The 13,348-nt window shown below is 49.4% G+C and overlaps 1 protein-coding gene across 3 annotated transcripts in view; it reads right to left on the reverse strand.

Annotated features, from left to right (window-relative positions):
* Positions 1–13,348, reverse strand: part of adck1 (aarF domain containing kinase 1) — a 443,344-nt gene that overhangs the window by 320,311 nt on the left and 109,685 nt on the right. For all 3 annotated transcript variants that reach the window (XM_033027596.1, XM_033027594.1, XM_033027595.1), the window contains exon 4: positions 2,463–2,666. In XM_033027596.1, coding sequence (XP_032883487.1) covers positions 2,463–2,666 — 204 coding nt within the window. The remainder of the gene's footprint in view (positions 1–2,462; positions 2,667–13,348) is intronic.

Below are 13,348 nucleotides of genomic sequence, written 5' to 3' on the forward strand. Positions count from 1 at the left end.
ATAGAGAGTGTGTGTGTTTGTGCGTGTCTGACAGAGACTGTGTGTGTGTGTGTTTATGACACAGAGAGAAAAAAGAGAGTGACTCTGGGTGTGTGTGTGTGTGTGTGCAGGTGTGTCTCACTCACCATTACAATGCGATCAAGTGTAAATGCATACCTTGCCGGTCTTTACCAAAATTTCGTAATCTGCAGGAAGGAACTGCAGGTACTGGTTTAAACCGAAGATAGACACAAAATGCTGGAGTAACTCAGCGGGTCAGGCAGCATCTCTGCAGAGAAGGAATGGGTGATGTTTCCGGTCGAGGCCCTTCTTCCTTAAGGGGGGTGAGGGTCTTGGCCCGACCTTTCCTTCTCTCCAGAGATGTTGCCTGTCCCCCTGGGTTACTCCAGCATTTTGTGTCTACCTCTATGAGAATTCCACTCCCTTCTGACTCTGTTGATTCTTTCTGCCCGCTTCCCTTTGGTATCCCCTTCTCCCCCCCCCCCCCCCCCCCCCCCCCCCCCCCCCCCCCCCCCCCCCCCGCCCACCTCCCTCCCTTCACGTCACTCTCACTGCCCCTTGGTTTTCCATCTGTCACTCATTTCCATCCCACCATGCTGCTTTTTCCCCCCTGCCTCTGTGAAGATGAGGAAGTTGAGCCCTCGTTGCCTGCTGCTTGTTCGCGGTGGCTCCACGGCTAATTGTCAACAGGAATTTAATACATGATGTTCAAGAGGCAGCTTCACGGTCAATTCTGCAACACCATCGCCTTACTTAACCCACTCATGACATTAAAAAACAATTATAAGATAAATATTCAGAGGGTTTGAATTAAATGTGCTGGAATGAACAATACCAGTCCTGACATTAATAACTAATTACAATAAATAATCAAAACCATTTTAATTAGGCACAAGGATTAACAATAGTAAGATATATATATTAGTAGAACTATTGGAAATAGTAGAAGTATACATATGACGTATTCATTTATTATATCAACTTTTCCACATAGAGGGTGGTGGGTGTATGGAACAAGCTGCCAGAGGAGGTAGTTGCGGCTGGGACTATCCCATTGTTCAAGAAACAGTTGGACAGGTACATGGATAGGACAGGTTTGGAGGGATATGGACCAAGCGCAGGCAAGTGGGACTAGTGTCGCTGGGACATTGTTGGCCGGTATGGGTGAGTTGGGCCGAAGGGCCTGTTTCCACACTGTATCACTCTATGACTATATAGGAATGATATATGTGAATAAACATAATCCTGGCAGATATATTTTTATTGTGCATTTCTATACACATTTCCTCCATTACAATAATATCGTAAGTGCCTCGTAACATTGACTGAATGGCATGCAACAAAAAGCAACTTTGTGAGCTGAGGCTGGTGAATCTGCGGAATTCATTGCCACAAAAGACTGTGGAGTTCAAGTCAATGAATATTTTTAAAGCGGAGATAGATAGATTCTTGATTAGCACTGCTGTCAGGGAGAAGGCAGGAGAATAGGGTTGAGAGGAAAAGATAGATCAAATGATTGAAATGCGAAATAGACTTGATAGGCCAAATGGCCTAATTATACTTCTATCACTTATGAACTTATGAACACACACATTCTCCTCAATTAAAATAATATTGTAAGTGCTTCATAACATCGGCTAGTGTCATAACACACAACAAAAAGCTTTGAACTGTACACGTGGCAATAAACTAAACTGAACTAAATTAAACCAAATGACCCAGCGTAGTGGTGCAACAATAGAGTTGCTGCCTTACAGCACCAGAGACCCGGTTCGATCCCGACTACGGATGCTGTCTGTACGGATTTTGTACGTTCTCCCTGTGACTGCGTGGGATTTCTCCGGGTGCTCCGGTTTCCTCCCACACTTCATACAGGTTTGTAGGTTAATTGGCTTCCTTAAATTGTAAATTGGCCCTAGTGTGTAGGACAGTGCAGGTGTAACGGGGTGATCGCCGGACGGCGTGGACTCGGTGGGCCGAAGGGCCTGTTTCCGTTCTGCACCTCTAAAGTCTAATGTCTAAAAGTAAAGGTCCCCTTGTAACCTGGGATGGATGTGCTTGAGAGGCATATGAGGCGCAAGGTGCAGGTCATCCTGAAAAACCTCGGGCGTCCCCTCCATGTAATTCTGGAGGGTCAAAAGAGCACTCGAAACAACCGGCTCCTCTCCCTGCCCTGTAGAACGGAGCGGTTCAGGATATCCTTCACCCCTGCAGCCATTAGGTTTTATAATACGGACCCCTAGGCTGTAGGGGGATGCATTTTTGCATTTTTCAATTTTTTATTGTTAATTATTGGTCTTTTTAAGTATTTATTGCTCTCAGGTAGTGTCCTCATTGTATTTGATGTATTTTCTGTCTGCGTTCGTTTTGAATGTGTGGGTTTGTTGGTTGGGGGCTTCTGGACATCTGAATTTCCCTGAGGGGATCAATAAAATATTGATAAAAATTTATAAAATATGTACCTCTTTGCCAAGATCCTCCTGGATAACTTGCTGGACGTCGTGCAGGCTGCTCTGCGGAGCTTGGCTGTGCAGAATCTTCAGGGTGCTGGTGTACTCTTCAGGTAACAGGTAGTCCAAGCCTCCCAGGTGCTGGCCCACCTTGATGAAGGTGCCCCTGTTGGCTCGGCAGAGATCCAGCAGGTGCCCGGCAGAGCGACGGTGTACCTTTGGAGGGAGAGCAACACAAGGGTAGTTTTACGAATCCGCAGTCGGAACGTTGATCTAGCTTCATCTAAACAAAGGAGATGGACACAAAATGCTGGAGTAACTCAGCGGGTCAAGTAGCGACTCTGGGGAAAATGGATAGGCGACGTTTCATAGATCATGAATTCATTGCCACAGATGGATGCGGAGGTCGTCAATGGATATTGTTAAAGCAGAGATAGATAGATCCTTGATTAGTACGGGTGTCAGGAATTATGGGGAGCAGGCCGGAGAATGGGGTTGAGGGGGAAAGAGGTAGATCAGCCATCATTGAATGGCGGAGTAGACTTGATGGGCCAAATGGCCAAATTCTGCTCCTATCACTTATGAACTTATGAGCATAGAACAGCACGGCAGAGGAACGGGCCCTACAGTCCACATTGTCTGTGCCAAACATGATGTTAAAATAAACTAATCTCATCTGCATGCTATAGCGAGCCACGCGTTGTGAATGACAGTGATCATTATTGAGGTAATACAGAGAACAGCACACACGCGACCGGTGGGAGGGGGGTTTCCCAGGGCACGCTTATATATACCGGGGCACACCCACTAATCATGTGACGACTCCTTCCCGCCAAACACAGTCAGCCACGTGATCCTGTCAGCCCAAGTGCCGAGGGTTCGCTCAGTAAGCGGCCTAACCACTAGGTGGCGCCACACTGCGCATAATCCATATCCCTCTATCTCCTGCGTTTCCATGTGAAACGCCACCCACGTATGTGCCTCCACAACCACCCCCAGCAGCAGATTCCACGCACTCACCACTCTATATTATATGTATTAAAAAACTTGCTCTGCATCTCTCCATTAAACTTTGCACCTCTCACTTTAAAGCTATGCCCCCTAGACCTAGAGATCTCCGACCTGGGGAAAAGGCTGTGATTGTCTATCCTATCTACACCGCTCATAATTTTACATACTTCTATTGGGTCTTCTCTCAACCTTTGACGTTCCAGAGAAAACAATCCAACTCCACCCAACCTCTCATTGGGGCTAAGACCCTCTAATCTAGGCAGCATCGTGGTAAACCTGTTCTGCATCCTCTCCAAAACCTCTGCATCCTTTCTGCAAAGGACTGACCAGAGCTGTAAGCAATACTCCAAATTAGACCTAACCAAAGTCTGATGCAGCTTCAGCATGGCCTCCTGACTTATACTTAATGCCCCAATCAATGAAGGCAAGCATACTATATGTTGGCCAGAACCTACAGATAGCTCCCTTTTAAATTGGTTGATAGCTTTGGGACAATAGTCATCATCATCGGCGATCACTCGAAACGAGTATGACTGTTCTGTCCATGGAGGATGCCTGTGCGTGACTTTGTTTAACGTGGGGAGACTGGTGCACAGACAGCCACCACACGGTCCTTGACAGATCTGGGTCAGGATCCAGTGGCATGGAGTCCAAGACGACCGGGTCCCTTTTCTGCTGCAGCCTTCATCCGCCTTCCCAGCCGTTGTGACGCTCCACTAAGGTCAGCCATCGTCCTCCGCCTGTTCCACCGTTGAGGTCTTGGTTGGATTGCTCTTTGTCAGGGACCTCCCCCTCGACCTTACCGCCATGGGTGGCCCTACCAGGAGCATCGCGCCAGACGGCATCGCTCTCAGGATCTCAGGACCACGACAAGCTTCTCCACCACTGATGCCAATGGGGAGAAGATGCTGCAGTCAATGCTGCACTAAGCCAGTTCATACCCATCACACCACCCATGTAAGTCACACGGAGTCAATCTCTAAAGGGGCCTTCTGGAAATAGTAGCACGTCCTTGTACATGAACGATCAAATGCGACGGCCGTGACAGTTTTACCGCAAACTACAAAATAAACCTCCCAACTTTTTCCTGAAAAAAACACCAATAAACTTTGAATAGATGCAGATTCATAGAGTATTACAGCGCGGAAATAAGCCCTTTGGCCCAACTCCTCCATGCTGACCAAGATGCCCCCATCTAATCTAGTCCCATTTGCTCACATTTGGCCCATATTCCGCTAAACCTTTCATATCCATTTACCTGTCCAAATGCCTAAATGATGTTATTGGACCAGCTTCAACTACTTCACCTGGCAGCTCGTTCCATATACCCACTGCCTTTTGTGTGAAATAAATGGCCTCGGCTTTCTATCAAATCTTTCCTCTCTCATCTTAAACCTAAGCCCTCGATTTCTTGATTGTCCTACAATGTATTTGATGAGAGGGGAAACTTCAAAGAAGATGTGTGGGACAGGTTTTTTTTAACACAGAGTGTGGTGGATGCCTGGAACTCGCTGCCAGGGGGGTGGTGGAAGCAGATATGATTGTGGATTTTGTGAGGAAATTAAATTGGACACAGTAAGCAGTGAATGGAGAGATATGGATCACGTCCAGGCAGTCACGACGGTGCAGCGGTAGAGTTGCTGCCTTACAGCGAATGCAGCGCCAGAGACACGGGTTCGATCCTGACTACGGGTGCTGTCTGTACGGAGTTTGTACGTTCTCCCTGTGACCTGCTCGGATTTTCTCCGAGATCTTCGGTTTCCTCCCACACTCCAAAGACGTACAGGTTAATTGGTTTGGCAAAATGTAAATATTGTCCCTAGTGGGTGTAGGAGAGTGTTAAGGGCCTGTCCCACTAAGGTGATTTTTTTGGGCGACTGCCGCAAAATTTTCAACATGTTGAAACAAGTGGCGACAATATTTGCTGTCGTAGGTTTTCGTAGGTTGACGTAGGTGCTGTCGTAGGTTGTCGCCAGGTGTCGAGGGGGAATTCCATTAAAAGTAGTCCCTGGCAGTCGCCTAAAGAGTCGCCTCAGTGGGACAGGCCCATTAATGTGCGGGGATCGCTGGTCGGCGCGGACCCGGTGGGCCGAAGGGCCTATTTCCGCGCAGTATCTCTAAACGAAGCTAAACCAACATCATGGGCGGAAGGGCCTATTCTTCAGCCGCACTTTATTACGTTCTATTAAATATGTAAAATGTTTCAAGACAATGGAAATGCCGGTGACTACAGTAGCTCTTTTCAAGCACTTTCTGAGTGCTTTATGATACTGAATTATTACAGGTGAAGACCTCTTCTGAATGCCTTTCAGACCTTTTCGCACGAACCTCGTTTAAGGAGATAGTATGAATGCAAAAATAAATCATCATCCTGCCGTCGAGATAGAAGTCTCAACTTTCTTTCATTTGCAAGGCAATCTCGTTTGAAGAACAAATGGATTTTTTTCTCAATGTCAAGCAATCAGGATATTAATAATTTTGAGCACTTAAGTACATAAAGCGTGAACGACAGTCTCTTGCCTGCCCGTTAACTCTTCACCATAACCAAAGTCGTTATAAATGCCTGAGATGATTCTGAAAACCCAACTCCATTAGCATTTCAAATCACAAGGTAATAGCTGGCACAATTAACCTTTTCATTTTAAATACAAATTAGGCTGGGTTTTTTTATTATACGTCCCTTTCTGCTCGTTTCCCAGGGGTTTCTGGGACGGGAGGAGAGTGTCTGCGTTTGATTGGCCAGCAATGAGAATTGTGTTGGTCAGGTTGGAGAGGGCAAATGTCCTTTGTATCCATGTTTGGAATGCAGAAATCCAGTCTGTTGAACACATCTCCTTCCCATGACACAGTGAATTTCAGCGCTAGTTTTTTTGGGGCGGCAGGGTGGCGCGACCGTAGAATTGTTGCCCACTTGGGCGTCATTTGAGCGTCATTTACGCGACATCATTTACGCGTCACGATGCACGACGCGCGCGTTGTGACGCACACGTGATGGCGCGTATGGTGCGTGGTGGCGTAGGCAGTGATGCGCGATCGCCCGCGTTGTGACGCACACGTGATGGCGCGCATGGCGTGCACCACGCGCGCATGGTGCGTGGTGGCGTAGGCAGTGACGCACGATCGCCCACGTTGTGACGCACACGTGATGGCGCGCATGCCGTGCACCACGCGCGCATGGTGCGTGGTGGCGTAGGCAGTGACGCGCGATCGCCCACGGCGCCCCAGGATTTTGGGATTCACAAAATCTTCGCTCGCCACCTGCGTGACGCGCAAATGACGCCCAAGTGGGACAGGCCCTTTACAGTGCCAGAGACCCCGAGTTCGACCCCAACTGTGGCTGCTGTCTGTTCGGTTTTCTACGGATGCTCTGGTTTCCTCCCACACTCCAAAGATGTACAGATTTGTAGGCTAATTGGCTGCTGTTAATTGTCCCCAGTGTGTAGGATAGTGCTAGTGTACAGGGTGATTGTTGGTTGGCGCGGATTTGGTGGGTTGGAGGGCCTGTTTCCTACAAATCTGCACATATTTGGTATGTGGAAAGAAACGGGAGCACCTGGAGAAACCCCCCCCCCCCCCGCACAGGGAGATCGTGCAAACTCCGCACAGATAGCATCCGCAGTCAGGATCGAACCCAGGTCTCTGGTGCTGTAAGGCAGCAGCTCTACCGCTGCACCACAGTGTCGCCCTTTTGTCAGTCCCAAGCCGGTCAGTTCTCTCCGCTCCAGAGCACCGAGGAGAAGCGATGACCCGGGTCAGGGTTTGACAACGAGCAGAGATGGCGGTGGTGAATGGGTAGGAAGGAACTGCAGATGCTGCTTTAAACCGTAGACACAAAATGCTGGAGTAACTCAGCACGACAGGCAGCATCTCTGGCGAGAAGGAATGGGTGACGCTTCGGGTCAGAAGGGTGTCGACCCCGAAACGTCACCCATTCCCTCTCACCAGAGATGCTGCCTGTCCCGCTGAGTTACTCCAGCAATTCGTGTCTATCTAGAGTGGTGAACGGGTGCACTCTGTGTGGAGAGTGAAAGGCGACAGCGTTTCACACAAGGACTCAGCCAGCGAGCAGGCGCTCTCGCTGTTACGAACCGTTGAGCTCTGACTAAAATAAAGATTCATCTCTGTCTCACGCTGCCTCACCAGACAGCTCTGGGCTGGGAGGCGGGGGGGAGGCGGGGGGAAGGTGGGGGGAGGGGGGGGGGGGGGGGAGGTGGGGGGAGGCGGGGGGAGGTGGGGGAGGTGGGGGGAGGGGGGGGTGCGTCTGCAGCTTTTGCCTCTTCAGCTCTGCTATTAGGATTGTGCTGCTCCACCAGATCCCATTATACTGATATCATATGATTATTCCAGTGCAGCGGGCAGCGCCTGACCTGCTGCCTATTGTGGCTTGGTTAGCTTATCTCCACTGCACACTGAGTGCGGATGAAATATCAGCCCATTCAGCCGGGACTCCTTTCTGCTGCTTAGATGGTTTTAGTTGGCTCAATGCTCTGTAGCTGAGCAAACACTCAAATTCATCCATAGTCTAGGTTAGTTTAGTCACGAGAGCTGTACGGAGAGGCTGGGCAGGCTAGGGCTTTATTCAGGAGGAGGAGGGGTGATCTTATAATGTATAAAATCACGATGGGAATAGACAGGGCCTTCTTATTGAGTCCACAACACAAGTGGCGCAGCGGTAGAGTTACTAGTTTACAGCGAATGCAGCACCAGAGACCCGGGTTCGATCCCGACTACGGAGTTTGTACATTCTCCCCGTGACCTGCGTGGGTTTTCTCTGAGATCTTCAGTTTCCTCACACGCTCCAAAGACGTACAGGTTTGTAGGTTAATTGGCTTGGTAAATGTAAAAATTGTCCCTAGTGGGTGTAGGATAGTGTTAATGTGCGGTGATCGCTGGTCGGCGCGGACACGGTGGGCCGAAGGGCCTGTTCACTCGCTGTATCTCTAAACTAAACTAAATTAGAAATTGTTCAGCCAGACCTGAACACACTTCTGGGCATCTGCATACAATGGCGTCTTGCGCTTCTTGTGCTTCTTGTACGTGGTGGTTGGAAAGATTGGTGGAAACAGGGTCGCGACGTGAACGCTCTTTCCTTGACCCCAATAGACGGGGTGACTGCACGGAGTCTTTTGCCCAGAGCTCAGAGATGCCACCTGACCCGCTGAGTTACTCGAGCATTTTGTGTCTTTGCACATTCTACCTGTGACTGGCTGGGGTTTTGTCCGGGTGCTCCGGTTTCCGTCCACATTCCAAATCTTAAGGAAAACATGGTGGCGCAGCGGTAGAGTTGCTGCCTTACAGGCGCTTGCAGCACCGGAGACCCGGGTTCGACCCCGACCACGGATGCTGCCTGTCCAGAGTTTGTACGTTCTCCCCGTGGGTTTTCTCCAAAATCTCGGTTTCCTCCCGCACTCCAAAGGTTTGTAGGTTAATTGGCTTGTTATAAGAGTAAATTGCCCCTAATGGTGCGTAGGACGGTGTAACTGTTGATGTGCGGGGATCGCCGGAGGGCCGAAGGGCCTGTTTGCCGCGCTGTGTCTCGAAACAAAACTAAACTAAAAACTAAACAGAATAGGGGAGATCGGGCACCAGAGGACATAGGTTTAAGGCTCTCCGCTCGGTCGTGAGCTGCTGTGTGCTGCGAAGGGTCTCGATCAAAGGCTGACAAGCTGAGTGAGCACGTCAGGAGCTCGGATCAACGACAGGTAGTAAAGATCAAGAGCGGCGAACATTTCCCCGAGTCACACTCAATGAGACATGACCTCAATAATGGAGAGAAGCTGTGGAAATCAGACTGGCTGCATTTGCCTGGAAGGCGGAGGGAGGGATGGAGGTCAAAGATATATTTGCTGTTATCTTTATGTGTAATGATTTATTCTCAGCACGAGGAAGAGATGATGAGAATTCCTATTCAAGTTCCTCGAGCACCGACCGCCAGGAAGAGCTGTTCCTGCAGGCTCGGTCTGGATGGTATATCTTCATGTTTCCGGGCACTGGGGACTAAAGGGAATACACGTTACAACTGCCGCAAGGTTAATTAAGGTCTCGCAAAGCAATTTGTAAAGAAAATTCCGCAGTAAATCAAACGGCCTACAATTACAAATGATGCGAGGGTCGCGCTCACCGCGGGGATGTTGTTCGACGAGCCCCCGGGACTGCTGTCTGGCACAAAGAGCGATCGTTCTGGAGATCGCAAATTGTTGCAGGAGACTGGTTTTGCCAAGGAGCTTTTAGTTTGAGTGTGAAGTTAGAATCCATCCTCGGCAATCTGAGACCATTTTCCCAAGACCCGTACAACACATTATCCGAAGAAGGATCCCGGCCCGAAACATCACCTTTACATTTTCACCAGAGATGCTGCCTGACCACCTGAGTTACTCCAGCATTCTACGTCTTTGCAACTTCGTTATAAATATCTAGCAAAATGCTAGAGTTATGGGCCTGTCCTACCTAGGAGATTTTTCAGCGGACTGACAAGTTGCCGGCAGAAACCTGGAAACTGGAACGGCGACTGTCAGAGTGGAACACACACACACACACACGCGCGCACACACACACACACACACACACACACACACACACACGCGCACGCACACACACACACGCACACACAGACACACACACACACACACACACACACACACACACACACACACACACACACGCACACACAGACGCACACACAGACACGCACACACAGACACACACACACACAGACACACACACATCGCAAAGGCGGGGGCCAGGGCAAGCGGGGGTAGCGCTGTCTAAAAAATTCCCACGGTGCAAAGCCAAGGTGATACAGACACACACCGCGATGAGCAGGAAGGTTGGCGCTGTAAAGGGCCTGTTCCACTGTACGAGGTAATTCAAGAGCTCACACGAGTTTAAAAAAAAATCAGACTCGTGGTAAGCACGTAGAATGTATGTAGCGGGTACGTCGGAGCTCGGGACGTCTCTTAGCGGCTGGTAACGCTAACGGCAGGTACTCTAGAAATGCGGTAAGCTCGTGAAGACTCGTGAAGATTTTTCAACATGTTGAAAAATGTCCACGAGAGCCCCGAGTGCCTTCGAGCGGCTATTACCGTAATTCTCCGAGTTCAAATCAGGGGAAACTCGGGAGAACTCTTGAATTAGCTTGTACAGTGGGACAGACGGCTAAAGCATAGTGTACGGTAAATCCTTTAGAAGAAGGGGGAGAAGGAGGAGAAGGAGGGAGAAGGAGTAGGGACGACTTTTAAGAAGCCAGAGATACACGGCTGTGAAGCTCAGCGGACATTTAACATTACCGGTCGGTTCCTTGGTTCTGAAAACTAATGCTTACCTTTTTTTCCCCCCAATAAGCCAATGAAATTCACCGGTCAGCAGCGGCTCCAACCTACGAGAACCACCGAGAACCTTCAACCTCCTGGCAAACCACTAGGACCGCCTTGCGACCCACCTATGGCTCGATAATTCTCGCTACTCTCCATGGAGACTTCATTCTAGTCGCTGCTAATTTTTCAACACGTTTAAAAATTCTCGGCGACCATAATGAGGCCGCGACTAGTTCCCAGAATGCGGGAACTCCTCGCGACCATGAAGACGACTGCCCGTCAACCACCCGCGAACATGTGGCGACTATGTGGCGACTGCATAGTCTCCTGCAGTGGCCTAAAGAGTCACCTAAGTGGGACAGGCCCATAACTCAGCATCTGCAGTTCCTTTTTATTCCCCAATATTCTCTTTTACCCATCTCAAGGGCAACTGCAAATTACCCCAAAACACCGATTATAAACAATAGACAATAGACTATAGGTGCAGGAGTAGGCCATTTGGCCCTTCGAGCCAGCACCGCCATTCAATGTGATCATGGCTGATCATCCCCAATCAGTACCCCGTTCCTGCCTTCTCCCAATATCCCCTGACTCCGCTATCTTTAAGAGCCCTACCTAGCTCTCTCTTTAAAGTATCCAGAGAACCGGCCTCCACCGCCCTCTGAGGCAGGGAATTTCACAGACTCACAACTCTCTGTGAGAAAAAGTGTTTCCTCGTCTCTGTTCTAATTGGCTTACCCCTTATTCTTAAACTGTGGCCCCTGGTTCTGGACTCCCCCAACATCGGGAACATGTTTCCTGCCTCTAGCGTGTCCAAACCCTTAACAATCTTATATGTTTCAATAAGAACTCCTCTCATCCTTCTAAACTCCAGACTATACAAGCCCAGCCGCTCCATTCTCTCAGCATATGACAGTCCCGCCATTCCGGGAATTAACCTTGTAAACCTACGCTGCACTCCCTCAATAGCAAGAATGTCCTTCCTCAAATTAAGTGACCAAAACTGCACACAATACTCCAGGTGTGGTCTCACTAGGGCCCTGTACAACTGGAGAAGGACCTCTTTGCTCCTATACTCGACTCCTCTTGTTATAAAAGCCAGTATGCTTTCATTGCATTGCATTATACGGCATGTACCTTGCTTTTGATAGGGAAGTAAAGAAAGTACCTATCGATAGTAAAGAAAGCAAACTCAATGCTAGCATTTATTTCAAGAGGGCTTCTATACCAGAGGGATGTAATGCTGAGGCTCGATAAGGTGCTGGTAAGGCCGCATTTGGAATATTGTGATCAATTTTGAGCACCATATCTGAGGAAGCATGTGCTGGTCCTGGAGAGGATCCAGAGGAGGTTTACAAGAATGATCCCAAGGATGAGTAGGCTAACCTATGATGAGCGTTTGTCGGCACTGGGCCTGTATTCGCTGGAGTTTAGAAGAATGAAGGGGGACCTCATTAACACGTACAGAATAGTGATAGGGCTGGATAGAATGGATGTGAAGAGGATGTTTCCAACAATGGGAGAGTCTAGGACAAGAGGTCATAGCCTCAGAATTAAAGGACGTTCTTTTAGGAAGGAAATGAGGAGAAATGTCTTTAGTCAGAGGGTGGTGAATCTGTGGAATTCTTTGCCACAGAAGGCTGTGGAGGCCGTCAGTAGTTGAGGCAGGTACCATAACAGCATCTAAAAGGCATTTGGACAGGTACATGGACAGGAAACATTTAGAGGGATGTAAGTCAAATGTGGGCAGGTAGGATTAGTGTGGATGGGGCACCTTGGTCAGCATGGGTAAGCTGGGCCGAAGGGCCTGTTTCCATGCTATATGACTCTATAGTTTACCGTAGTACACCACTAATATGACCAGAGCCTGACACATACCAAGTCACAATGAACTGCAGATGCTGGTTTGTAAAAAAGTCAACATGGATGGAGTAACTCAGTGGGTCGTACAGCATCTCTGGAGAACGTGAATAGGTGGCATATCCGGTCGGGTCTGAGAAAAGGGTCCCGACCCGAAACGTCACGTCTTCACATTCTGCAGAGATGCTGCCTGACCAGCTGAGTTACTCCAGCACATTGTGCCCAACACAGATAGCCTGGTCTCCACAACCTCGAGTTCGAGAGGCAGCCGCTGCTCTTGTATGAAGAGGAGTGGCTAGCAGAGATGGTGATAAATGGCTTGGCCGTTGTAGTGCACCAGCCCCTCCAGTCCTGCCTTACTGACACAGTACTGAGATACTGAAGGTCAGGGGCGGAAATCCCGGGGGGGTGGGGGGGGGAGGACAGGGGGATGACGCAGCGCCCCCTGTTTTATGAGATGGGGGATGATCTCCCCCCATTTTTTGTAATCCGGATTTTAAAACTCCGTGAAAAATAAAGCTGTTAAAAATCTCCGCTTTCCCCAAGACTGCGGGGGTGGGACTGATGACCGAAGGCGCCGATTTGACAAGAGAGACGTCGGTCAGTGGCAGTAGGGGGGGGTCATGATGATTCAGCGCGATGATTGGAGGAGGGAGGTGTCGGTCAGAGGCGGAAGTAGGGGGGGTGGGACTGGGGACAGAGCACGGTGATTGG

The sequence above is a fragment of the Amblyraja radiata genome, chromosome 9 (genome assembly GCF_010909765.2).
Source record: "Amblyraja radiata isolate CabotCenter1 chromosome 9, sAmbRad1.1.pri, whole genome shotgun sequence".
NCBI lineage: Eukaryota > Metazoa > Chordata > Chondrichthyes > Rajiformes > Rajidae > Amblyraja > Amblyraja radiata.